The sequence below is a fragment of the Bos mutus genome, chromosome 10, assembly GCF_027580195.1.
Source record: "Bos mutus isolate GX-2022 chromosome 10, NWIPB_WYAK_1.1, whole genome shotgun sequence".
Lineage (NCBI taxonomy): Eukaryota > Metazoa > Chordata > Mammalia > Artiodactyla > Bovidae > Bos > Bos mutus.
This window is the reverse complement of record NC_091626.1, coordinates 23,459,117-23,486,527: the sequence shown is the minus strand read 5'-3', so window position 1 is coordinate 23,486,527 and position 27,411 is coordinate 23,459,117. Positions and strand designations below refer to the sequence as shown.

The 27,411-nt window shown below is 37.9% G+C and overlaps 1 protein-coding gene across 3 annotated transcripts; it reads left to right on the top strand.

The window, feature by feature from the left end:
• Nucleotides 1-27,101, top strand: PTGR2 (prostaglandin reductase 2). 3 transcript variants are annotated; one of them, XM_005893813.3, is made up of 10 exons: nt 2-151; nt 3,767-3,851; nt 4,945-5,063; nt 18,476-18,667; nt 21,220-21,390; nt 22,420-22,629; nt 23,972-24,093; nt 25,194-25,281; nt 26,015-26,054; nt 26,935-27,101. In XM_005893813.3, the coding sequence occupies exons 2-10, from the start codon at nt 3,815-3,817 to the stop codon at nt 27,009-27,011; spliced, it is 1,056 nt and encodes a 351-aa protein (XP_005893875.1). In that variant the 5' UTR covers nt 2-151; nt 3,767-3,814; the 3' UTR covers nt 27,012-27,101. The 3 variants fall into 3 exon arrangements, with proteins under 3 accessions (XP_070233647.1, XP_005893875.1, XP_070233646.1); XM_070377545.1 differs by lacking the exon at nt 2-151 and adding an exon at nt 265-502; XM_070377546.1 differs by lacking the exon at nt 25,194-25,281 and having other exon boundaries at nt 1-151.
• The last annotated feature ends 310 nt before the right edge of the window (nt 27,102-27,411 follow it).

Sequence of the window (27,411 nt, the reverse complement as noted above, 5' to 3'; positions counted from 1 at the left end):
TTCCAAAATCCCGCCCCTGGGCAGGGATAGAGGTGAAGAGCCGAGGTCTACTCGTGCGCCTGCGTACTGCGGCCGGAGGGCAGAGGTCGCCCGGCTAGCCCCTTGCAGATTTCCGCAAAGCGCGCGAGACTTCCTCCCGAGCTCGTCAGCGGTGAGTGAGGCGCTTGGGGCCGCAGGCCGGGGTGGTTAAGGGTGGGGTTCCCGCGTCTGGGTCGGGCCTTCCGGGCGAGGAGGATCAAGGAACAGGGGCGGGCCCCTTCCTGACCGGGAGGACCTCCCGGCTCCTTCCCGGGGCTGCCGAGACGCTGGCATCATTGCCTAGGTCACTGGGATAGGGAATGCTTGAGGAGAAGCAGAGCTTTTTTTTTTCTTCTTTCTTTTAAAAAAGAATTGTTGGTAGTAAGCAACTGGCGTGCTGCAGTCCATGGGGTCGTAGAGTCGGACACGACTGAGCGACTGAACAACAAAAGCCACCTCAAGTTTGGCCAGAGTCGTGTCTAAGGTGCCTTTGGGACCTTCATTTAGCAGATATTTAATGGACACCTGGGCTTCCCTGGTGGCTCAGTCAGTAAAGAAAGCGCCCGCAATGGAGGAGACCTGGGTTTGATCCCTGGGTTGGAAAGAGCCTCTGGAGAAGGAAATGGCAACCCACTCCAGTATTCTTGCCTGGACAACCCCCTTGGACAGAGAACCTGGCGGGCTACAGTCCATGGGGTCGCAAAGAGTCGGGATACAATTGAGTGACTAACACTAATGGGCACCTACTATGTGCCAGGCAAAGAGGGAGAACATAAATCATTGAACTAAACAGGCATGAGTCCCTTGTCTTTGTGGTGCTAACATTCTGGGAAATCAGTTTGAAATTCTGGGCTGAAGATTTTTTTTTAGTAATTTGCATACCAGGAAGTGGTTGGTGGTGGGAGCCCTCGAGGAAGGTGAGAAAACAAAGATCCAATCAGGAATCCCTACATACTAGACTTGGGGAAAGGAAGAAGGAAACCAGAAATATCAAAGGAGAGGAGAGCCGCCATCTCAAAAGGTGGAGGAAATCCCGGAGATTTACACATTTGGTAATAAAGCCCTGGGCAATAGTCATTTGGCTCCTCCATCCATGGAATTTTCCAGGCAAGAGTACTGGAGTGGATTGCCATTTCCTCCCGCATTGCAGGCAGACGCTTTACCATCTGAGCCACCAGGGAAGCCCAATAATTGAGCAAGATCATGATGGAGAACCTTTTTTTTTTTTTTTTAAGGTGTTAGGAGGCTCCTGTTATGGCAGTGGTGTGTGTTATGTTTCAGTCTATGGGGTTGCAAAGAGTTGGACAGGACTGAGAGACTAACACACTAGTGTCTTCGTTGGGTTTCCCGGGTGGCGCTGGTGGTAAAGTACCCGCCTGCCAATGCACGAGGCATAAGAGACTCCAGTTTGATCCCTGGGTCGGGAATCCCTGGATCCCTGGATCTCTCCTCTTAAAATACATGGAGGGAAAAATAAAATAAAATAAAATACATGGAGGAGGGTATGGCAGCCCACTCCAGTATTCTTGCCTGGAGAATCCCTTGGACAGAGGAGTCTGACCGGCTACAGTCCATAGGGTTGCAAACAGTGGGACAGGACTGAAGCGACTTAGCACATGCAGTGTCTTCGTTATCAGTTGTGTGATCGTGGGTAAGTTATTCAACCTCTGTGCCTCCTTTTGCTCCTCTATAAAATGGGAACTGTAACAGTACTGTCCTCAGAGGGTTGTTGGGTGGTGGGTTAAAGGAGCCAATGGCTATTAAGTCCTTAGTCCTGGCACTTAAGAACATTCAGGAAACAGGCTGAGAGAAGGAACTTTCCCCAAATCCCAAGTGATTAGAAGCAGAACATGTAGTCTGCTCTTCCTAGTTCAGTGTCCTTCCCCGTATATTAGGCTGGAAGGTAGACATTCAGATAACACTCTCTTTTTTAGGGGTGCTAGAATTTTTCTGTTGATAATTGATCTTATATTATTTTGGAATATTGTGCTGTGCTGTGCTTAGTCGCTCAGTCGTGTCCGACTCTTTGTGACCCCGTGGACTGTAGCCCGCCAGGCTCCTCTGTCCATGGAGATTCCTCAGTCAAGAATACTGGAGTGGGTTGCCATACCCTTCTCCAGGGGATCTTCCCAACCCCAGGATTGAACCCAGGTCTCTTGCATTGCAGGTGGATTCTTTATGGCCTGAACCACCAGGGAATATTGCATACCACCAATTAAGAACCTACTTAATGTCATACCTGGCGAATATGGTTTGCTTGATGTCAGTCAATAAGGACTTCCGTTTTTCTCTTCCCATTCGGGGTGAATTTAACACCACCACCACCCTTCCTTTCAGATCTAGAGCTGGTGTATCATATTTTAGATTTTAATTTTGGAACTAAATATCTTTATGTTTTAAATGTGTTGTTTGTTGTGCTTTTGAGAGATACTGCACGATTACCCTACATTAGTTAATTGTAGTGTTTGGCACTTAAAAACTTTCTAATTTAATACAGAAGGAAAGACTCAGTTCAGTTCAGGTCAGTCACTCAGTCTTGTCTGATTCTTTGCGACCCCATCAATCACAGAGGGAAAGACTAGTAGTTTACTTTTCATGCTGATAAGCAATATTTGGACAAGTCTACCATGTGCATCATTTGAAGAGATAAAGCATGCATTGAAAGTAATTAGAGAAAAAGGTGACAAATATGAAACCTCATTTGAAAAGACTCCTTTGGTTGAAAATTTAGCTATCACGGTGCTGTTAAACACCACTTACGGTCAGTTTTCTTTGGATCCAGTGTCAGTTTGGAAAACTTTGTTTTTTAACCCCTTGTGAAATTTATACACAAGGTGAGTCAACAGAAGATTTTCTTTTAAAAATATATTTAGCCCTATAAGACATTATAGAGTTCCTGCTGTGATGAGACAGAGTGCATACAGCACCACCTTAGAAAAGTGCTTAAACCCTTTAAGACTTATTTCCCTCATCTATAAATTGGGGATAATAATAAAAACATCTAATAGAATTGTTAGATTAAATATATTAAATACTATATGAATATGTATGTGCATGTATATATGTATATTTCATAGCATAACAGTCCTCGGCACACAGAGTAACATTAACAGTCTGTTCATGTTTAGTGATGGATAAAGGACGAAGGTCCAAGTCAGAGAGTGCCAGCACTGGAACTTCATTCTACTTCTTTCATTAGTTCAAATTGTAAACCCAGAATAAATTGATCTTTTTTCGTTTACTTAGCCATCCTGTGTTACATAACTTCCTAGAAGGTGAGGATTTTAAAATGCTTTTGATAGGTTACTTTTATAATCAGCAAAACTATTAAGAAATTTCCATGTTGATAAAGAGTTTTTGAAAATGTGGTTACATCTCAGTTAAGCAGTAGATTATCTGGCTAACTCCAGAGGAATATATCATATTGTTTTCTTTTAATTAAGCCACAGTAGGAGCCTTAGTCATGAAGACATGAAGATGAGTATGCTTGAATTATGAGGCCAAAACATTTTGTTCCACACAATCTTCAGTAAATTTGTCCCTGTTAGCTACATATTCTAATTAGATTTAGTCTTTTTCACATACTTGCTTGAGGAGGCAAACCCTGACAGGAAACTATAATCTTTTTGGGATCCTAAATATGATTTTTCCTTTCCTCATTCAGAAACACAAGTGCACTTTTGTTTTAGCTTTTAAATTGTTGAATATATCATTACTTTCTTGTGATTTAAAACATTTCTGTTTATAGGAGTTATTTTATAAAGAAGTCTTGTGAGACCACTGTGCAAACAAGGTGATGATTGTACAAAGAGTGGTATTGAATTCCAGACCTGGTATGTATTTGTCTGTATTTGTCTGAACAGCTGTGGTCTTTAATAATTATTAATGCAAATGGAGTAACAAAAAGTAATAATATAATGTCAATGTGGTAAATGAAGGAAGGAAGATACTAACACTAGTTGAGATCTTAGAGGAAATTCTTTAAACAATATTATCATTTTTTAAATAATTATCAAGGCCACTTGTTGAAGAAATAAGAAATAATATTTTAAAGTTATTACAATATTTAGAAGATAGTATTACAAATATATTTGGCTTTTGTTTTTTGTTTATAACGTGTAATATTGATTGTTAAGATATGCTTTTCTGTTTTATGTGAAAAGCACTGACCTATTGCATCATAAGTCAGCTACCCGACATCTAACCTGAACCACACCAAGCTTAAGTGTGGAAGTAACCTGAGAGATTTGGGCCTACGCTCCCTTGGTTTTGGTGTGTACCTAGTGTGTGGCCTGGGGAAGACACTACCTTTTCTCAGTTTTAGAAAGAGAGCAATTCGATTAAAATGTCTGCATTCCGTTTTCGCTTTAGAAATTTGATGATTCAATGAACAGGAAGTTTTTCATGTTGATGTTTGATAGAAACCAAAACAATACTATAAAGCAATTATCCTTCAATTATAAATAAATTTGAAAAAATGAATAGGAAGTTTTGATAATAGTCATTTAAGTTTCTGTTTTCGTCTTAAAATGAAAAAGGATAGTTTACCAGTTTACTTTGGCTGATGTGGTGTTTCTGCTACCTGGTAAATTTTAATTTTCCTATTTAAAAAAAAGCTGGCTGTGCTTTTTTGCTTTTTGAAATCCTTTTTTAATTTTGTAACAGATGAGGTGATTTACCTGTTATCACTTAAAAAAGATTTTGACATTGACAGCAACATGCCAAAGGAAATTCTTGGAGAAAGCCAAGAGCAGTTGAAACTATTTGAAGAATTTATGCTGAGCTATAGAGAAATTTCAAAGCAATAGATTTATTCACATATGTATTTAGGGAGTGCTGTAAGTCCTAGAGTGACCATGTAAAGAATAATAAATAATTCTATGGGAAAGTGCCTTTTTGATTTTATATTTTTGTCTAATATTTTAGGAAAAAATGGTCATCCAGTGGCAGAAAATTTCCGAGTAGAAGAAGTAAACTTACCAGATTGTGTCAATGAAGGACAAGTACAAGTCAGAACTCTTTATCTTTCCGTGGATCCTTACATGGTAAGAATCAGGGTTTTGTGGCCTTGTGAAAATAATTTTATATCCATATTTTTTCATGTTGCATCTGAATTTTATTCTATTTTTAAAACTTATTTATTATTTCTATTTTTAAAATATTTATTTATTTATTTTGACTGAGCTGGATCTTAGCTGCAGCATGCAGTATCTAATTCCCTGACCAGGGATCAAACCCAAGTTCCCCAGATTGGGACTGCAGAGTCTTAGTCACTGGACCACCAGGGAGGTCCCACATCTAAATTTTATTATATAATCCTCATGATTAATAAATATTTGAGCAATATATCTTGATACCTGTAAATTACAAATTACCTTTGTGTTTATTCCCTGGTGTTATTAAGGAATGTTACGGAAGGAATGTTTTCATAATAGTAGTGCATATGATTGGTCAGTGTCTTTCAGAAGTCCAGATCACTTCCTAGTACTAAGTAAAACTTGAGATAGTAAATTAAGATGGGAAATCCTCTCAGACTCTGTACAAGCTCTTTATTCTAGTAGGTCTCTTTTGAAAGGAACAAACTCACTGATGCTACTTCCAGATAAAGGAGGTTTATTGAAAAGAAATTATGTGTTGCCTAGGTCTACAGCTGAGAAGCCATCAGGCACATGAACTTAGGCTTCATAAACATGGATAGTTTTACTTCTTGCTTTCCTAGTGGATCCTTTTTGTTTCATTTTCTTGTCTATTACCCTGACTTAGAACCTCTAATACAGTGTTATAAGTGGCAAGAATGGACATCCTTGCTTGATCCTGATCTTAAGGGGGAAGCACTCAGTCTTTCACCAGTAAGCTTGTTGTTAGCTGTGGAATTTTTCTAGATGCCCTTTATCTAGGCTGAGGAGATTTCTTTCTATTCCTGGTTTTTTGATTGTTTTTATCATCAAGGGGCATTGGATAATTTTTATTGTGGTAACATGCATGTAAATATAAAGGATGCTATTCTAACTATTATTAAGTATATATTTAAGGGCATTACAGTATTGTACAGCCATTGGCACTTTCTGTTTCCAGGACTTTCTCATCATCTTAAACAGAAACTCTGTGCCCATTAAACAATAAAATCCCCATTAACTCCTCACCCAAAAGGGGGATTTGGATTTTGTCATATGCTTTTTCTGCTTCCATTGAAATGATTGTATGGTTTTTGTCTTTTAATCCATTGATATGGTTTATTATATTAATTGACTTTCAGATGTTAAACCAATCCTGCATTCTTGGGGGGAAAAAATCCCACTTGGTCCTGCTGTGTAGTTCCTTTCCTTTGATATGTTGCTAGATTTATTTTACTACTGTTTTGTTGAGGCTTTTTGCATCCTCGAGCTATTTCAAATCCTGAAAGATGATGCTGTGAAAGTGCTGCACTCAATATGCCAGCAAATTTGGAAAACTCAGCAGTGGCCACAGGACTGGAAAAGGTCAGTTTTCATTCCAATCCCAAAGAAAGGCAATGCCAAAGAATGCTCAAACTACCGCACAATTGCACTCATCTTACCCGCTAGTAAAGTAATGCTCAAAATTCTCCAAGCCAGGCTTCAGCAATATGTGAACCGTGAACTTCCAGATGTTCAAGCTGGTTTTAGAAAAGACAGAGGATAAAAAAAAACAAAACAAAAAAAGAAAAAAAAAAAGACAAAAAAGAATAGAAAAGACAGAGGAACCAGAGATCAAATTGCCAACATCCACTGGATCATCGAACAAGCAAGAGAGTTCCAGAAAAACATCTATTTCTGCTTTATTGACTATGCCAAAGCCTTTGACTGTGTGGATCACAATAAACTGTGGAAAATTCTGAAAGAGATGGGAATACCAGACCACCTGACCTGCCTCTTGAGAAACCTGTATGCAGGTCAGGAAGCAACAGTTAGAACTGGACATGGAACAACAGACTGGCTCCAAATAGGAAAAGGAGTACTTCAAGGCTGTATATTGTCACCCTGCTTATTTAACTTCTATGCAGAGTACATCATGAGAAACGCTGGGCTGGAAGAAGCACAAGCTGGAATCAAGATTGCCGGGAGAAATATCAATAACCTCAGATATGCAGATGACACCACCCTTATGGCAGAAAGTGAAGAGGAACTCAAAAGCCTCTTGATGAAAGTGAAAGAGGAGAGTGAAAAAGTTGGCTTAAAGCTCAACATTCAGAAAACTAAGATCATGGCATCCGGTCCCATCACTTCATGGGAAATAGATGGGGAAACAGTGTCAGACTTTATTTTTTGGGGCTCCAAAATCACTGCAGATGGTGACTGCAGCCATGAAATTAAAAGACGCTTACTCCTTGGAAGGAAAGTTATGACCAACTTAGATAGCATATTGAAAAGCAGAGATATTACTTTGCCAACAAAGGTCTGTCTAGTCAAGGCTATGGTTTTTTCAGTGCTCATGTATGGATGTGAGAGTTGGACTGTGAAGCAGGCTGAGCGCCGAAGAATTGATGCTTTTGAACTGTGGTGTTGGAGAAGAGTCTTGAGAGTCCCTTGGACTGCAAGGAGATCCAACCTTGCATTTTAAAGGAGATCAGTCCTGGGTGTTCATTGGAAGGACTGATGCTAAAGCTGAAACTCCAATACTTTGGCCACTTCATGTGAAGAGTTGACTCATTGGAAAAGACTCTGATGCTGGGAGGGATTGGAGGCAGGAGGAGAAGGGGACGATAGAGGATGAGATGGCTGGATGACATCACTGACTTGATGGACATGAGTTTGAGTGAACTCCAGGAGTTGGTGATGGACAGGAAGGCCTGGCGTGCTGCAATTCATGGGGTCGCAAGGAGTTGGACACGACTGAGCAACTGAACTGCACTGAACTGAAAGATTAACTTTCTGGACATGGTCTAAGACTCTGGCCCCTGTTTGGCTGTCCAGCCTCTCCCATACCCTTTGACCCTCGCCTTGCTGGACTTGATTCTTGTGTAACACACCAGTACGCCTTTTGGCTTAGGCCTTGCATTAATCATGTCTTTCTGTATTTTATAATTTGTCATAAAATCATTTTCTGTATTTTATGATGCTTTGACATCTTAGGGGCCTTGCTAATCCTGGAGAGACTGCCCCTCCCAGTGCTAGCTGATTTTTAGAGATAATAAACAATTTTCGTGGGACATACCTTTCATATGTAAATCAATCAACTTAAAACCCATATTTCCAGCCACTTCCTTCCTCTAACTCTCACATACCACATCAATATTTCTACCCCGCCCTAAATCACCCAAGGGCTAGGTGCCAGACAACTAGGAACACATCCATGAGCCAGAGCCCACTGAAATTATTCAGTCTGTCCAACTCTAATGTACCCAAGCTTGCCTACCCTACCTTACCACTCCTTTTCCTGGAAGCCTCAATAAAGAGTGGGCCATGCTGTCCTCTCCCCACTTTTGCCTCCAAACTCTGGTACTTTCCCATGTGGCCCTGTGTGATATGATATGCCTTTTCTCTACGGTATTATAATAAATTCTTCTTTCAAGGCAATTGTATCTATGTCTGTCATATTATAATAACTGATTAAAACAACATTCTGGGAACTTCCCTGGTGGCTCTGCTCCTGCCAGTGCAGGGACACAGGTTTGATCCCTGGTCCAGGAAGATCCCACATGCCTCAGGGCAACTAAGTCCAGGTGCTGCAACTACCGAGCCCATGCTCTAGAGCTTGAACTTTGCAGTAAGAGAAGCCACCACAGCTGGAAAAAGCCAGCATGCAGCAAGGAAGACCCAACACAGATACAAGTAGATCAATAATAATAAAAAAAAAAAAATTCTGGGTACAAATTAAAACAAGCCTCCATATCTAAAAACTTCCTTTCCCTTTCCCTGACCAACCCCTCTTATTCCCTAGAAGCCTGCTTTATGCTTTAAAAGAGATTTACTTTGGCAAATCACCCTTAACCCTCAGACTATTCCTCTCTATTAGATTTTCTCAAAAATACCTTGACCTTCAGCATGTATCCCAGTTTTAATTAATAATTATTTAGTTATCAGATGTTTGTCTTCCCTAATAAGAACTTATTAAAACAGAGGTCTTATTTATCCCTGTATCTCCAGTGACTAGCATAAGTGCTTATTAAATATGAATTAAAAGAAGGAAGAAAATGACTTTGGTTGCTTTCACTAGACACTGTTCTTAAAAAAGCATAAGTGGGACTTCCCTGGGGGTCCAGTGGCTAAGACTCTGAGGCTTCCTGCAGGGAGCCTGGGTTCAGTCCCTGGTCAGGGGACTAGATCCCACATGCCACTACTAAGGCCTGGTGCAGCCAAATAAATATTTTTTAAAAAGCATTCTTTAAAAAAAAAGGACACAGGCATCTTTAAAGGGAAAAAAGGAATCTGCTGAGCATTAAATGATTGTAATTTTGTATCATTCCAAATTTATGACTGATTTTAATCACTATGTGCATATTATATTTTACATGGTTATATTTAATATGTATATACTATTTTGATTTCATATTTGTGATTTTATATTCATATCTTCATATGAGAAATTAGTCCAAATATTATTTTGCTGGTTGTATGACATTTTATCTTATTGACATCATTCACTTACCTATACTCCTTCCCACTTTTTCGATTAGCCTTAAGAATCAGGACTTGGTGTGGCCAGTATCCAATGGCTGTTATACTTGCTTTGAAGAATATATAGGGACTTTCCTGGTAGTCTAGTGGTTGAGAGTCTGCCACCAGTGCAGGGGACATGGGTTTCATTCCTGGTCTGGGAAGATTCCACATGGGGTAACTAAAGCCCGTGCGCCACAGCTACTGAGCCCACATGTGCTAGAGCCCACAGGAGAAGCCACCGCAGTGAGAAGCCCACACAACGCAACTGAAGAGTAGCCCCCACTCTCTGCAACTGGAGGAAGCACCCGTGCAGCAATGAAGACCCAGCACAGCCAAAAATAAATAAATCATTTCTTTTTAAATCTTAAAAAAAATTGAAAGGATATATGGGAGGGGCACACAAGCAGAAGTATAGTATATTCCCACAGGAGCTTTGGCATCAATATGCCATGTGGTCATTTACCCTGGTGAACTGAACCAGACCATGTAGGGCCCCTTGATGGAGCAGACTTCCATCTCTTCCATCCCCTGGACCACACTGTAGACTTGTACATCTTGGCCTCCGTAAGAGAGGAAAGAACGAGCCACAGAGAGGAAGAAAGCCTTAATTGCCTCCCAGAGAAGTCTTTAGCCCTAGTTCTATGGAAGGGTGTGGTACTGTGGTGACACTTTGTCTTTGAATAAAGAGAACATCCATCTGAAGTTAGGGGGAATGATGTAGTACTTGGTCTGAAGTTTGATGAACAGCTGTATAAAAATTGTTTCATTTCTCTTTTGGGTTATTTCCATTGTGGAAGCAGTATTGCTCAACTGAAGAAATGAGTAGTATTATGGTCTATATGTTGCAAGTCTGTTTTCTATTAAAAATGGATGTTTTATAATATTATCAGCAACATGTCAGTGTACCTAATTTGCTACAACCCATTGACACAGAATCTTGTATTATGCTAGCATATAGGACATAAATTTCTTTAAATATTTAAGAGGGGCTTCCCAGGTGGCACTAGTGGTAAAGAACCTGCCTGCCAATGCAGGAGACATAAAAGACATGGGTTCGATCCCTGGGTCAGGAAGATCCCCTTGAGGAGGCAAAGGCAACCCACTCCAGTATTCTTGCCAGAATTCCCATGGACAGAGGAACCTGTCAGGATGTAGTCCATGGGGCTGCAAACAGTTGGACATGACTGAGCGACTAACACACACACAATCCACATGTCCTGTATACTTCAATAGTTTTTAATTCACTCACAAAGTTGTCTGTTTACCACAATCTAATTTTAGAATGTAAATTCTTTTTTTTTAAAGGGCATAGAATTTGCATAGAAGCTACACATATCCTCTCAAATACTTTAAAAAATCATTTATTTATTCATTTTTGGCTGTGCTGGCTCATTGTTGCTGCCCAAAGGCTTTCTCTGGTTGCAGGGTTAGAGTGGAGTTGTGTGGGGCGGCAGGGTGTTGGTCTACTGTTTGCTGGAGTACACAGGCTTCTCATTGCGGTGGCCGCTCTTGTAGTGGAGCACGGACTCTAGGGTGCTGAAGGCTTCAGCAGCTGTGGTAAGTGGGCTCAATAGTTGCTGTTCCTGGGCGCTAGAGCACAGGCTCAATAATTGTGGTACACAGGCGTAGTTGCTCCATGGCATGTGGAATCTTCTCGGACCAAGGATCGAACCCTTGTCTCTTACATTGGCAGGCAGATTCTTTACCAGTGAGCCACCAGGAAAGCTCCTTAAATTCTTTTTTTTTTTTTTTTGCAGCACTTCATTTTATTTTATTTTATTTTTTTTTTTCAAAATTTTATTTAAAAAAATCACATGCTCCCCATCCTGAACCCTCCTCCTCCCAACCTCCCCATACCATCCCCTGGGCCTTCCCAGCGCACCAGCCCCAAGCATCCAGCATCGTGCACTGAACCTGGACTGGCATCTCGTTTCATACATGACATTTCACATGTTTCAATGACATTCTCCCAAATCTTCCCACCCTCTCCCACAGAGTCCATAAGACTGTTCTATACATCAGTGTCTCTTTTGCAGTCTCGTACACAGGGTTATCGTTACCATCTTTCTAAATTCCATATACATGCGTTAGTATACTGTATTTATGTTTTCCTTCTGGCTTACTTCACTCTGTATAATAGTCTCCAGTTTCATCCACCTCATTAGAACTGATTCAAATGTATTCTTTTTAATGGCTGAGTAATACTCCATTGTGTATATGTACCACAGCTTTCTTATCCATTCATCTGCTGATGGACATCTAGGTTGCTTCCATGTCCTGGCTATTATAAACAGTGCTGCGATAAACATTGGGGTACACGTGTCTCTTTCCCTTCTGGTTTCCTCAGTGTGTATGCCCAGCAGTGGGATTGCTGGATCATAAGGCAGTTCTATTTCCAGTTTTTAAGGAATCTCACACTGTTCTCCATAGTGGCTGTACTAATTTGCATTCCCACCAACAGTGTAAGAGGGTTCCCTTTTCTCCACACCCTCTCCAGCATTTATTATTTGTAGACTTTTGGATCGCAGCCATTCTGACTGGTGTGAAATGGTACCTCATAGTGGTTTTGATTTGCATTTCTCTGATAAAGAGTGATGTTGAACATCTTTCAAGTGTTTGTTAGCCATCTGTATGTCTTCTTTGGAGAAATGTCTATTTAGATCTTTGGCCCATTTTTTGATTGGGTCATTTATTTTTCTGGAGTTGAGCTGTAGGAGTTGCTTGTATATTTTTGAGATTAGTTGTTTGTCGGTTGCTTCATTTGCTATTATTTTCTCCCATTCTGAAGGCTGTCTTTTTCACCTTGCTAATAGTTTCCTTTGATGTGCAGAAGCTTTTAAGTTTAATTAGGTCCCATTTGTTTATTTTGCTTTTATTTCCAATATTCTGGGAGGTGGGTCATAGAGGATCCTGCTGTGATGTATGTCAGAGAGTGTTTTGCCTATGTTCTCCTCTAGGAGTTTTATAGTTTCTGGTCTTATGTTGAGATCTTTAATCCATTTTGAGTTTATTTTTGTATATGGTGTTAGAAAGTGTTCTAGTTTCATTCTTTTACAAGTGGTTGACCAGATTTCCCAGCACCACTTGTTAAAGAGATTGTCTTTAATCCACTGTATATTCTTGCCTCCTTTGTCAAAGATAAGGTGTCCATATGTGCGTGGATTTATCTCTGGGCTTTCTATTTTGTTCCATTGATCTATATTTCTGTCTTTGTGCCAGTACCATACTGTCTTGATAACTGTGGCTTTGTAGTAGAGCCTGAAGTCAGGTAGGTTGATTCCTCCAGTTCCATTTTTCTTTCTCAAGATCGCTTTGGCTATTCGAGGTTTTTTGTATTTCCATACAAATTGTGAAATTATTTGTTCTAGCTCTGTGAAGAATACTGTTGGTAGCTTGATAGGGATTGCATTGAATCTATAAATTGCTTTGGGTAGTATACTCATTTTCACTATATTGATTCTTCCAATCCATGAACATGGTATATTTCTCCATCTATTAGTGTCCTCTTTGATTTCTTTCACCAGTGTTTTATAGTTTTCTATATATAGGTCTTTAGTTTCTTTAGGTAGATATATTCCTAAATATTTTATTCTCTTCGTTGCAATGGTGAATGGAATTGTTTCCTTAATTTCTCTTTCTGTTTTCTCATTATTAGTGTATAGGAATGCAAGGGATTTCTGTGTGTTGATTTTATATCCTGCAACTTTACTATAATCATTGATTAGTTCTAGTAATTTTCTGGTGGAGTCTTTAGGGTTTTCTATGTAGAGGATCATGTCATCTGCAAATAGTGAGAGTTTTACTTCTTCTTTTCCAATTTGGATTCCTTTTATTTCTTTTTCTGCTCTGATTGCTGTAGCCAAAACTTCCAAAACTATGTTGAATAGTAATGGTGAAAGTGGGCACCCTTGTTTTGTTCCTGACTTTAGAGGAAATGCTTTCAATTTTTCACCATTGAGGATAATGTTTGCTGTGGGTTTGTCATATATAGCTTTTATTATGTTGAGGTATGTTCCTTCTATTCCTGCTTTCTGGAGAGTTTTATCATAAATGGGTGTTGAATTTTGTCAAAGGCTTTCTCTGCATCTATTGAGATAATCATATGTTTTGTTTTTCAATTTGTTAATGTGGTGTATTACATTGATTGATTTATGGATATTGAAGAATCCTTGCATCCCTGGGATAAAGCCCACTTGGTCATGGTGTATGATCTTTTAATGTGTTGTTGGATTCTGATTGCTAGAATTTTGTTTAGGATTTTTGCATCTATGTTCATCAGTGATATTGGCCTATAGTTTTCTTTTTTGTGGCATCTTTGTCAGGTTTTGGTATTAGGGTGATGGTGGCCTCATAGAATGAGTTTGGAAGTTTACCTTCCTCTGCAATTTTCTGGAAGAGTTTGAGCAGGATAGGTGTTAGCTCTTCTCTAAATTTTTGGTAGAATTCAGCTGTGAAGCCGTCTGGACCTGGGCTTTTGTTTGCTGGAAGATTTTTGATTACAGTTTCAATTTCCATGCTTGTGATGGGTCTGTTAAGGTTTTCTATTTCTTCCTGGTCGAGTTTTGGAAAGTTGTACTTTTCTAAGAATTTGTCCATTTCTTCCTCGTTGTCCATTTTATTGGCATATAATTGTTGATAATAGTCTCTTATGATCCTTTGTATTTCTATATTGTCTGTTGTGATCTCTCCACTGTCATTTCTAATTTTATTGATTTGATTTTTCTCCTTTGTTTCTTGATGAGTCTGGCTAATGGTTTGTCAATTTTATTTATCCTTTCAAAGAACCAGCTTTTTGGCTTTGTTGATTTTTGCTATGGTCTCTTTTGTTTCTTTTGCATTTATTTCTGCTCTAATTTTTAAGATTTCTTTCCTTCTACTAACCTGGGGTTCTTCATTTCTTCCTTTTCTAGTTGTTTGAGGTGTAGAGTTAGGTTATTTATTTGACTTTTTTCTTGTTTCTTGAGGTGTGCCTGTATTGCTATGAACTTTCCCCTTAGGACTGCTTTTACTGTGTCCCACAGGTTTTGGGTTGTTGTGTTTTCATTTTCATTCGTTTCTATGCAAATTTTGATTTCTTTTTGATTTCTTCTGTGATTTGTTGGTTATTCAGCAGCGTGTTGTTCAGCCTCCATATGTTGGAATTTTTAATAGTTTTTCTCCTGTAATTGAGATCTAATCTTACTGCATTGTGGTCAGAAAAGATGCTTGGAATGATTTCTATTTTTTGAATTTACCAAGGCTAGCTTTATGGCCCAGGATGTGATCTATCCTGGAGAAGGTTCCATGTCTGCGCTTGAGAAAAGGTAAAATTCATTGTTTTGGGATGAAATGTCCTATAGATATCAATTAGGTCTAACTGGTCTATTGTATCGTTTAAAGTTTGTGTTTCCTTATTAATTTTCTGTTTAGTTGATCTATCCATAGGTGTGAGTGGGGTATTAAAGTCTCCCACTATTATTGTGTTATTGTTAATTTCTCCTTTCATACTTGTTAGCATTTGTCTTACATACTGCTTGCTCCGTGTTGGGTGCATATATATTTATAATTGTTATATCTTCTTCTTGGATTGATCCTTTGATCATTATGTAGTGACCTTCTTTGTCTCTTTTCACAGCCTTTGTTTTAAAGTCTATTTTATCTGATATGAGTATTGCTACTCCTGCTTTCTTTTGGTCCCTATTTGCATGGAAAATCTTTTTTTCCAGCCCTTCACTTTCAGTCTGTATGTGTCCCCTGTTTTGAGGTGGGTCTCCTGTAGACAACATATGTAGGGTCTTGTTTTTGTATCCATTCAGCCAGTCTTTGTCTTTTGGTTGGGGCATTCAACCCATTTACGTTTAAGGTAATTACTGATAAGTATGATCCGTTGCCATTTACTTTATTGTTTGGGTTTGAATTTATACACCATTTTTGTGTTTCCTGTCTAGAGAATATCCTTTAGTATTTGTTGTAGAGCTGGTTTGGTGGTGCAGAATTCTCTCAGCTTTTGCTTATCTGAGAAGCTTTTGATTTCTCCTTCATACTTGAATGAAATCCTTGCTGGGTACAATAATCTGGGCTGTAGTTTATTTTCTTTCATCATTTTAAGTATGTCTTGCCATTCCCTCCTGGCTTGAAGAGTTTCTATTGAAAGATCAGCTGTTATCCTTATGGGAATTCCTTGTGTGTTATTTGTTGTTTTTTCCCTTGCTGCTTTTAATATTTGTTCTTTGTGTTTGATCTTTGTTAATTTGAGTAATATGTGTCTTGGGGTGTTTTTACTTAGGTTTATCCTGTTTGGGATTCTCTGGGTTTCTTGGACTTGGGTGATTATTTCCTTCCCAGTTTAGGGAAGTTTTCAACTATTATCTCCTCAAGTATTTTCTCATGGTCTTTCTTTTTGTCTTCTTCTTCTGGAACCCCTATGATTCCTAGCGTTTAATATTGTCCTGGAGGTCTCTGAGATTGTCCTCATTTCTTTTAATTCGTTTTTCTTTTATTCTCTCTGATTCATTTATTTCTACCATTCTATCTTCTAATTCACTAATCCTATCTTCTGCCTCTGTTATTCTACTATTTGTTGCCTCCAGAGTGTTTTTAATTTCATTTATTGCATTATTCATTGTATATTGACTCTTTTTTATTTCTTCTAGGTCCTTGTTAAACCTTTCTTGCATCTTCTCAATCCTTGTCTCCAAGCTATTTATCTGTGATTCCATTTTAATTTCTAGATTTTGGATCAATTTCACTATCATTATTCGGAATTCTTTATCAGGTAGATTCCCTATCTCTTCCTCTTTTGTTTGGTTTGGTGGGCATTTATCCTGTTCCTTTATCTGCTGGCTATTCCTCTGTCTCTTCATCTTGTTTAAATTGCTGAGTATGGGGTGTCCTTTCTGTATTCTGGCAGTTTGTGGAGTTCTCTTTATTGTGGCTATTCCTCACTGTGTGTGGGTTTGTACAGGTGGCTTGTCAAGGTTTCCTGGTTAGGGAAGCTTGTGTCAGTGTTCTGATGGGTGGAACTGTATTTCTTCTCTTTGTTCAGTCGCTGTGGGGAGGGAGGGAGGGGGATGCTGCAAGCAAATAACACTGGCGTCTTGCCTCAGCCACACTGGGTCTGCCCCCCTCACTGCGCGCGTAGCCTCCCTGCCCACACTGCTCGGGCTCTAGGTTGTTCCGCCGGGAACAATCCGAGGCTGGCCCTGGGTTGCATGTACCTCCCAGGTCCAAGCCGCTCAGGTTCAGGCACTCGGGATAGTCCTCAGAGGCGCAGACTCAGTTGGGCCTGAGTATTGTGCTCTTCCCAGGTCCGAGCAGCTCAAGTGATGAGGTGTTTGGCGGCGCCAATGCTGCGACTTATCGCCTCCCGCCACTCGGTTATCTGGGCAAAACAGCACCTTCTTAGGCAGATGTTAACCGTCCAGACCCCAAGAAGTTTTAGTTAGCAAAGAAGCCTGCTTACAGTTTTATAGATAATGTCTCTCTGGGGCTGCGAAAATCTGGCTGCCTATCACCGGAGGGGGAAGGTCTGCAGCCGGCTATCTCTGTTCAATTCTTTGTTCCGTGCGCGCCTGGCGGTCTTAGGTTGGGGCTGGCTTTTCGCGTAGTAGATATCCCACAGTCTGGTTTGTTAGCCCAAATTATTTCGCTCAGATAGTGCTCAGGTATTCAGGCCAGATTCTTACTCTAAGCGATGCAGCCCGCGCTGCGCCTCCCTGCCCAGCCTCCGCTTGTTAATGGCGCCTGCAGGCGTCTGCGCTGCTTCTCCACTGGGGAGTTACCGTAGGACTCGCAATCTTCGAGTTTTAATTGTTTATTTATTTTTTTCTTCCTGTTATGTTGCCTCTGTGCTTCCAAAGCTCGGCACAGATTCGGCAGTGAGAAGGTTTCCTGGTGTTTGGAAACTTCTCTCTTTTTTAAGACTCCCTTCCCGGGACGGAGCTCCGTCCCTCCCTCTTTGTCTCTTTTTTTGTCTTTATATTTTTTCCCTACCTCCTTTCAAGAGTTGGATTGCTTTTCTGGGTGCCTGATGTCCTCTGCGGCATTCAGAAGTTGTTTTGTGGAATTTTACTCGACGTTTAAATGCTCTTTTGATGAATTTGTGGGGAGAAAGTGTTCTCTCTGTCCTACTCCTCCGCCATCTTCTGAAGCTCCTCCTTAAATTTTTTTTACTTTATTTTTAAATTTTTATTTTATTTTTAATTGGAAGATAATTACTTTGCAATATTGTGATGACTTCTGCCATACATCAACATGAATCAGCCATAGGTATACTTATGTCCCCTCCTTCTTAAACCTCCTTCCCACCTCCCTCCTCATCCCATCCCTCCAGGTTATCACATAGCACTGGCTTTGGGTTCCCTACATCTTACAGAAAATTCCCATTAGCTATCTGTTTTACATATCATAATATATATGTTTCAATACTACTCTCTTAAGTCATCCCACCCTCTCCCTCCCGCACTGTGACTGTAAGTCTGTTCTTTACATCTGTGTCTCCTTTGCTGTCCCCTAAATAGGATCATCAGTACCATCTTTCTAGATTCCATATATATATATATATATGCATTAATATATGATATTTGTCTTTCTTATTTATTTCATTCTATATAATAGGTTTGAGGTTCATTAAATTCTTTTTGAATTTCATTTCTTGTTTTTTTCAGGATAAAAAATAACTAAAAGGAAAAGAGAAATGAGTTTTGATGTTTGATGTTTGATGAGTTTAAGATGAGTTTTGTTTGGCTAACACTGTACTTAATATTACTGAATTATATACTTCCTTTTAATCACTGGGTGAATAAGTAAACTGGTTCAGTATTATCAGACAGAAGTATCCCAATCTATGTTTCTTTTTTCAGCGTTGTAGAATGAATGAAGACACTGGCAGTGACTATATAACACCTTGGCAGCTGTCTCAGGTGGTTGATGGTGGAGGTGTTGGGATTATAGAAGAAAGCAAACACACAAATTTTATGAAAGGTGATTTTGTGACTTCCTTCTATTGGCCCTGGCAAACCAAGGTTATTCTGGATGGAAATATCCTTGAAAAGGTGATGTACAATATAAAGGATCTGATTTTTCTCTCTTGTTATTCCTTTGTGCATTTGATGTTCAGTTTTGTTTGCTGTCAGGGGAAAAATAAAAGCATATGTTTTCTTTTTAGATAGCTTCCAGAATGTGAAAAGCCTTTATTCCTCTTCCACTGTTGGCTATAACTATATATGGCAGTTCTTAGATTGCCAATGAATGATGTTGTTTTCCATATTTAATTCTCAAATTTTACATGTGTAAAATAAAACCTGAGCTATAAGCATCAAAAAATGCTTTATACTAAGAACCAGAATGCCCTTTATAGTTAAATGCTTGAAAGGTTTCCTAAGAAAGCTCCAATACTTGGTCCACTTGATGCAAAGAGCTGACTCATTGGAAAATACCCTCATGCTGGGAAAGATTGAGGGCAGAAGGAGAAGGGGCCGACAGAGGATGAGATGGTTGCGTGGCATCATTGACACAATGGATGTGAGTCTGAGCAAACTCCAGAGATAGTGAAGGACAGGAAAGCCTGTCATGCTGCAGTCCATGAGGTTGCAGAGTTGGACACATCTACGTGACTGAACAATAACAACAAGCAATTACCACTTGATTCAAGAAATCCATTTGGTTTGTGCTTGAAATTCTATCTTGTGGCAGAAATCTTGAGTTCGGTTTCTACTGTTTGGTTGAGTCATGTGAAATTACCAGTATTTGTCTGCTTTGACCTACAAAAACTGGCAGCTTCATGTAATTCAGCCTAATAATTGTCATCAAGGAAGTTACAGTATGTCTCTAACCTCAGTTTCCTCATGTGCAAAATGAAAACAATAGCTATCTCACCAGTGAATGTGAGAATTAAATTAAATTTAATTAAATTAGAATTGATTTAAATTAAATTTAGTTATAATAAATGTGATTAAGGCTTTGTAAAAAGCTTTATACAATTTTAGTATTTTTTATGATTACAAATTCTTACAGTTAGTTAAAGGTGGGTGTTAAGATACAAGTGATATGGGAGACATTACACAATCATTTTATCAATGGTACTAATAAACAATGTTTAACTAGAAATTTCTAGTAGGAAGTGAAAAAGAAACATTCAGCGTTTCTAGCTTTCCCTGTCATAATGATATAATGGGAAATTGAGCAGTTGGGGAGAGCTTAAAAATGTTTGAGGAGTAGGTATTACAAATGAGGAAGAGGAATTCAGAAAGGATAGAAAAATGATGTTTACTAAACACAACTTATCTCACGATGTTTTTTTTTTACTGGCCTTACTAATAGATAACTGCTACCTACAGGATATATTTCTATGTCTGGAGAAGGAAATGGCAACCCACTTCAGTATTCTTGCCTGGAAAATCCCTTGGACAGAGGAGCCTGGCAAGCTCCAGTCCATGGTGTCACAAGAGTCGGACACAACTTAGCAACTAAACCACCAAACCACCATATTTCTGTATGTTGTACTGTAGACCTTTCTGTGTATTGTAGACTTTAATATCTCCATTACCTTTATCTACACATCAGACTTGACTGATAGCCATTTAAAACTGATTACAGACTGCCATTTTTTTCTTTGTGGCAGTTTAATTGCAAATCAAGGTGGTGAATCTTGATTACTTTTGGTGGTTTGTTACATTTTTAATCTCTAAAATTATTATAAAACTTTTATGGTAGAGAGTTTCTATATAATTTTTTTTTTCATTTTCCCTTAATGTTACAGATAAGAAAACAGACAGAAAATGTAAGAGATGTACAATTAACTATTGATTGGGCCTGTTAAACATATAAGTGTAAAATGCTGAAAAGCTGAGAGACCTCATTTTACTCTGTAATTAAACGAGAAGAAATTGTATCACACCTTCCTTATATTTTCATGAAACATTTGAAGTATCAGTAACGAGAACTGTTAAAGAGTTTGAGCTGACTTTTATATAGATAAGTGTTTACTCTGAAATTGCTCAGAGATTTTTAAACCTTCTAATTTTGTGTAGTGTTTTCCTGTAAAGTGTTTCTTCTCTTTTGATATATTTGAGACACTGGCAAGAAAGACTGAAAAATGGTTTACTGTTTATGTTGGGTTGTTTATAGTCCGCTTAAACCGCTTGAACTATTGTTACAAAATACAATGGAATGAAATTTATTATTACAGCAGAAATTTATTTTCTTACAGTTCTGGAGGCTAGAGGTCTGAGGTCAAGGTGCTGGAAAATTTGATTTCTGTTGGAGGCTCTCTTCCTGGCTTTCAGATGGCCCTGTTCTCCCTGTATCCTCACACAGCATCCAGCCTTTCTTCTGTGAACTTCGGAGAAACAGATCTCTGGTGGCCCTTTGTCTTCTAAGGCCCTTAATCCTATCAGATTAAGGCCCCCTCCCTGATGCCCTCATTTTAACCTTAATTATCTCCTTAAAGACCCTATCTCCAAATAAAGTCACACTGAAAGAGTTAGGTCTTTAACATATGAATTTGGGGAGTTCATATTCATGAAGTCATAGGTTGTCTCTACTTTGTTGACTTAAGACAGAAATTCCTAATATTATTTTTTTAAAGGTATATATTTTATTTTAGGTAGACCCACAACTTGTGGATGGACACCTTTCATATTTTCTTGGAGCTATAGGGATGCCTGGTTTGACTTCCTTGATTGGGGTACAGGAAAAAGGTCATATAACTGCTGGATCTAATCAGACAATGGTTGTTAGTGGGGCTGCTGGTGCTTGTGGATCCTTGGCTGGGCAGGTAAGCTTTTGGAGAATTATCTGATTTTCTAAAAAACTGGTCATAACTGAATCTCTGGATCTGTGTATATAGTTTAAAATATACAGTTGAACAAATTTGTAATGTTATTTTACATATATTTGGTAGAAATGATATTATTGCATGCTTAGACTCTCTTCCTAACAATGCGAAAAATGTTGTAGATTTTTTATATTTTATTCTCTTTTAACCAAAAATGACATGGTAAATGCTGGAGCATTGCTCTAATCTGTATGAAGGAGAAAAAAATCACAGAGTACGTGTCTGGAATTCCATGAATTGAAAAAATAAATTTATATTTAAAAAATATCTTCAAATAAGAAAGCACTTGTTGGGTTCTAGAGGTAGGTTAATATATTCCCAAGTGACTCAGTGGTAAAGTATCTGCCTGCAGTGCAGGAGACGCAGAGACATGGGTTCAATCCATGGGTTGGGAAGATCCCTTGGAGAAGGAAGTGGCAACCCACTCCAGTATTCTTGCCTAGGAAATCTCATGGGCAGAGGAGCCTGGCGAGTTACAGTCCATGGGATTGCAAAAGAGTCAGACATGACTTAACTACTAAACAACAGCAACAGAGATATAAACATTATGATACAGTTTTATAAAGTACATTATTTTATGAATAGTAGCCTTCAAAGTGTGAAACCACAGAAACAAACATTTTATCTTAATAGTGATTTTAGTTCCTCACAGGCCCAAAAAATATTGAATTGCAAGATAGAGATGTTTTTGGTTTGAGTGTTCCTTTTATGAGCTCATCTTTAAATTGTGAGATTTTTAACCTTCAAACTAAGTCTAATTTTATTCACTCTTAATGTTTTTAAAAATGCTGTTATATCTGTTCTCAGTTCTTTTGGTTTCAAATTACCTTTCTTGAAAAGACTTACAAAAGCCTAAATTGTGATGAATATTTTCATATAGGTACTTGTATTATCTTTCATATTTTCACATTTTTCCACGTAAATTGTGACAAGAGAAAGTTGTTTAATTTTCAAAAATTTCTCCCCTAGATTGGCCGTTTGCTGGGCTGTTCGAGAGTCGTGGGAATTTGTGGAACACCTGAGAAGTGCCTCTTTTTGACCTCAGAATTGGGCTTCGATGCTGCAATTAATTATAAAGAGGGGAATGTTGCAGAACAACTCCATAAATTATGCCCAGCTGGAGTGGATGTTTACTTCGACAATGTTGGCGGTGACATCAGTGATACAGTGATAAGTCAGGTTGTTTTCTGATTTGGTTATAAATTTGAATGCTATATTTTATTTGATGTGATATCTTTTTAACTGATAGTGAGAAAAAAAAAACTTTATAAACTTGTAGGGTTTATGGTGAAAAACAACATGATGGTCAGTACTCTAATTAAGTGATACAGAAGAGCTTGATGAAGCTGTTTCCATTTGTTTGCAGATTTGCACTATGAGCATTAGTTTTAGTTCTAGCAATGTTATATTTTCACCTTTATTTTTGTGAAAAATTACAGTTGTATTATACAAGTGAAGTTCTAAGCTTTAACTCATTTCTAACCATCAGCTCTCAGCCATCGCCCTCTGACTTTGGGTTGGGAAAGGATTTTTATAGTTTACAGGTATTTGAATATTTTAATCAACAGCTTTATAATTTATCAACATTAGCTATTGACACTACATTGTCCTTTACTATATGTAAAATTATTTTCAACTGAGGTTAAATTATTTAAACCCAAAGAAATACTCTACCAATAATGAAGTAGCAACAATGATGACAATGACAACTAATGAAATTCTTTTACAGATTACCAAAATCTTATTTTTTACCTCTATATTCCTTTCAGTTCAGTTCAGTCGCTCAGTTGTGTCTGACTCTGCGACCCCATGGACTGCAGCATACCAGGCCTCCCTGTCCATCGCCAACTCCCAGAGTTTACTCAGACTCATGTCCATTGAGTCGGTGATGCCATCCAACCATCTCATCCTCTGTCATCCCCTTCTCCTCCTGCCTTCAATCTTTCCCAGCATCAGGGTCTTTTCAAATGAGTCAGCTCTTCGCATCAGGTTGCCAAAGTATTGGAGTTTCAGCTTCAGCATCAGTCCTTCAAATGAATATTCAGGACTGATTTCCTTTAGGATGGACTGGTTGGATCTCTTTGCAGTCCAAGGGACTCTCAAGAGTCTTCTCCAACACCACAGTTCAAAAGCATCAACTCTTTGGCACTCGGCTTTCTTTATAGTCCAACTCTCACATCCATACGTGACTACTGGAAAAACCTTTGGGGTAGATTTATTTGCTAGCTAATTAAAACTCTTTGATACATATACTGGGTGAGTCTTTAGAGCAAAATCAATTAATTGGCATTAAGGGATTAAATACTATAGGGAATTCCTTATAGTATTTAGTCCTAATCCACAGTGTTGTTAGGACTGTGCACTTTCACTGCCGAGGGCATAGGTTCAATCCCTGATATGGAAACTAAGAAAAAAGATTAAATACTAGAATCAAGGAGGCTTTCATTGAGGCAGCCATAAGATCATTAAATACAGGGAAGGTATATATCTTAAGGTATAATCATCAATTTTCTCTGAACAGATGAATCAGAACAGCCACATCATCCTATGTGGTCAAATTTCTCAGTACAACAAAGATGTGCCTTATCCTCCTCCACTACCCCCTGCTATAGAAGCAATCCAGAAAGAAAGAAACATCACAAGGTATGTTCTACACTTTCCCTATATTACCAGATTCAATAGGTTTAAAGATCACAGATGGGTTCAGGATGGGGAACACACATACGCCCGTGGCGGATTCATGCTGATGTGTGGCAGAACCAATACAAATATTGTAAAGTAAAAAAATAAATAAAAATAAAAAAAGAATATACAAAAAATTAATAAAATGATGTATTTTGCTTTTAGACTGTAAAAAAATAAAGATCACAGATGTATAGGAAATATATTGTTCTTCATATATAATTGTTTCCTATTATATAAAATTTGAAAATGTACATTTTAAGGTGGTTCAGTATTTAGGTTTTGGTTAACTAGCTCCCTGGCAGAAAACTTTTTGAAAAATGCACCTGTTCAGTCCATCTTTTTTTTGTGAATGTTAGAAATTCAACTCATATTGGCTTAAGTGCAAAAGACATTTATTGGTTCATGTATTGAGAAGTTCAATATTAGTACTGGCTTAGATTTGGCTGGGTAAAAGGTTTGCATAGTGGTGTCCAGACTCAGTTTTTCTTCACCCTGGGCTGTGCTTTTTTCTGGGTTGGTGTGGCTCCCTGCGGACTCTCCTCTTGCAGTAGCAACAGGATGACTGTAATCTTTGCTCTTGCATTTCACCAGGTTAGCAATCCAAGCAAAAAGAGAACAGTTCTCTTCTTGCAGTTTTATCAAGTCCCAAAGCTGATAAGTATTGGCTCAGACTGGCCTGGCTTTCATCGCATGAGGGTAGGGAAAGATGCAACCTACAAAGTAAAACCACAGTGTTAATACTACATGAGACTGTCGATCCTGAGCAGACAAAACAATAGAACTCCACTATATGTATGCTTGACCCACTCCAGTGTTCTTGCCTGGAGAATCCCAGGGATGGGGGAGCCTGGTGGGAGGCTGTCTATGGGGTCGCACAGAGTCGGACACGACTGAAGCAACTTAGCAGCAGCAGCACGATACGTATGCTTGTAATTGCACCTAAAGCTGTATTTGACCAGACTCTATGTAATTAACACATTTTTGAATTCAGGAATGATTTGATATGAGCTTTTTCCCTCCCTAGTCTCTGATCATTATCATTTTCTTCCCCACTACAGAGAAAGATTTCTGGTGTTAAATTATAAGGATAAATTTGAGTTTGGTATTCTCCAACTGAGTCAGTGGTTTAAAGAAGGAAAGCTAAAGGTAGAACTTGCTTCTATTCTTGATCAATATCATTCTTCCTGCTACTTGATATGCTTTTGTATTATTTGAGTTTAATATTAGTTTCATAATAAATATTTATGTAAAATAAAAGTATACTGAATATCATAAATTAACTTTACCTCCCAGAGGAGTATAATGCTCCTGATTGAGAAACCTTCTCATCATTCCCTTTATTTAAATTTTATTAAACTTTACTTTTCTTAGATTATAGGTTTTTGTCTTTTCTAAATTGTAATATTCATTAGCAAATATTTATGGAATATTACTATGTGTTAGAAGTTGTTCTTTCTCAAAAATCTTTTAAGCATTTCTTAGTACCTCTCCACCACCCTACAACCTGCCCTTCTTGTGGTTGAAAATCAGCAATTATCAATCTGAGGTCCAGAGACCCCTGACCTAGGATGTTCTTGAAACATGCAAATGATAGGCAAAGGTGTATGTGTATGTGTGCTTATATAGTTTGTTTTTTGAAAAGAGGGCATACAGCATATGACATATAACTGAAGATTAGACAGTGGGAAAATAGGATTGTATTAATATTTTAAAAAATCAATTGATAGGAAACTTTTCTGATCTAGCTATATAAAATGAAAAATATCTATTTTTAGACAGAAAGTGCTAAATAATATTGCTGCCTTTTGCAAAAATGTAAACCATTAAGTAGAAACACTGAAGTCTGAACAATATAAAATATACCTATTTCGATTTATAGATCAAAGAGACTATGATAAATGGATTGGAAAACATGGGAGGTAAGATGAATGTAGATTCATTTACTATACACATCTGTTCAGCACAAATACTGTCTTTTTTCTTTTAATTCTTTTCAGTTGTTTTTTTCTCTTTTGAATCACATTTCTTTCCTGTGAAACCTTAAATATCTTAAACTCTATGAAAGTTCAACTTAGTGGTATTTAAGAGCTATTTTTTTCTCATTTCAAATTATAAAATATTTCTTTGTTTTTGTAAATAATTATTAAAAATTTTAAGAATTGTGAAAGTTATCTAGCCTCTAGGTAACTTTCTCAGATTGAATGGTTCTAAGTCATCAATCATAAGATTACATTAAGCAGATTTTCAGTATTTGGACTTCTTTTTTTTGGCTAACATACAGATTTCAACAATCTTTTATTTTAAATGAAGAGAATTAAATCAAACTGTTAATTTTTCCTTTTTAAGAAGAAGATCTAATGTATTTGGTTAATGTGTTTACCAAACTGAAATATAAAATTCACTCACATGATAGATGTTCATTTCACTTACTTAGTAAAACTTTATGATTAGATTTCTAATATTTTTTAAGCTATTACAATTGTTTTTTCTGACATTTATCCTCATACTTATTTTGCTGTAGTCTTCAGACTCTGTAACATTGAACATGGATGTAGACACCAATTAAACATTTATAGTTTGGGTAAAAAACACATTTTTAAGATGTTAATTGGGTTGATTTGTCCTGTAACTTTGGTAGCAGTTTTACTAGCGGTTTCTTTTCATGAAAGTTTCCTTCAGTACTTAAAATCATCAAAGAAATTATTCACATTAATCATATATGTGCCTGGTCTATTGACAAACATGTATGATGGTGACATTATGTTGTCAGATAACTTCGTTTTTTTTTTTTCTTTCCAGCTGCATTCCAGTCCATGATGACAGGAGGTAACATCGGAAAGCAGATAGTTTGCATTTCAGGAGATACTTCTTTGTAATCTCCATAAACATCTTCATCAAGGAAATACATGGATTTCTTTCCATTCTGCTGAAAGATTTCACGATACATTAAAAAACCCTTAAGAGTATAGATCGCTTTGCTTTAAATGTGATAATAGGTGATATTTTCTTAGTTGCACAACATAATTCACGCCTATATCTTCAATATCATATATTTACTCTACATCCTATATGACTATTTACTATAATAGATTGATGTCAACATGACCTATTTTTCCTTCTTTTGCTAAAACTAATAATACATGAAATTTTTATCAGATATTCAGAAACTGTTGGAGATTTAATGTAACTTTAATAGATCATACAAAATATTTTTTAATAGTTTTTATAACTTTATAATGTTTGTTTAAAATAGAATACTTGAAAAGACACTTACAA

Bases quoted from the DNA above. Each gene is read 5' to 3' on its own strand.
- PTGR2 (XM_005893813.3), top strand. From the start codon at position 3,815: ATGATTGTACAAAGAGTGGTATTGAATTCCAGACCTG. The intron at 24,094-25,193 runs GTATGTTCTACA...TCCCCACTACAG, and splicing joins AAAGAAAGAAACATCACAAG to AGAAAGATTTCTGGTGTTAA. The intron at 26,055-26,934 runs GTAAGATGAATG...TTTTCTTTCCAG, and splicing joins TGGATTGGAAAACATGGGAG to CTGCATTCCAGTCCATGATG.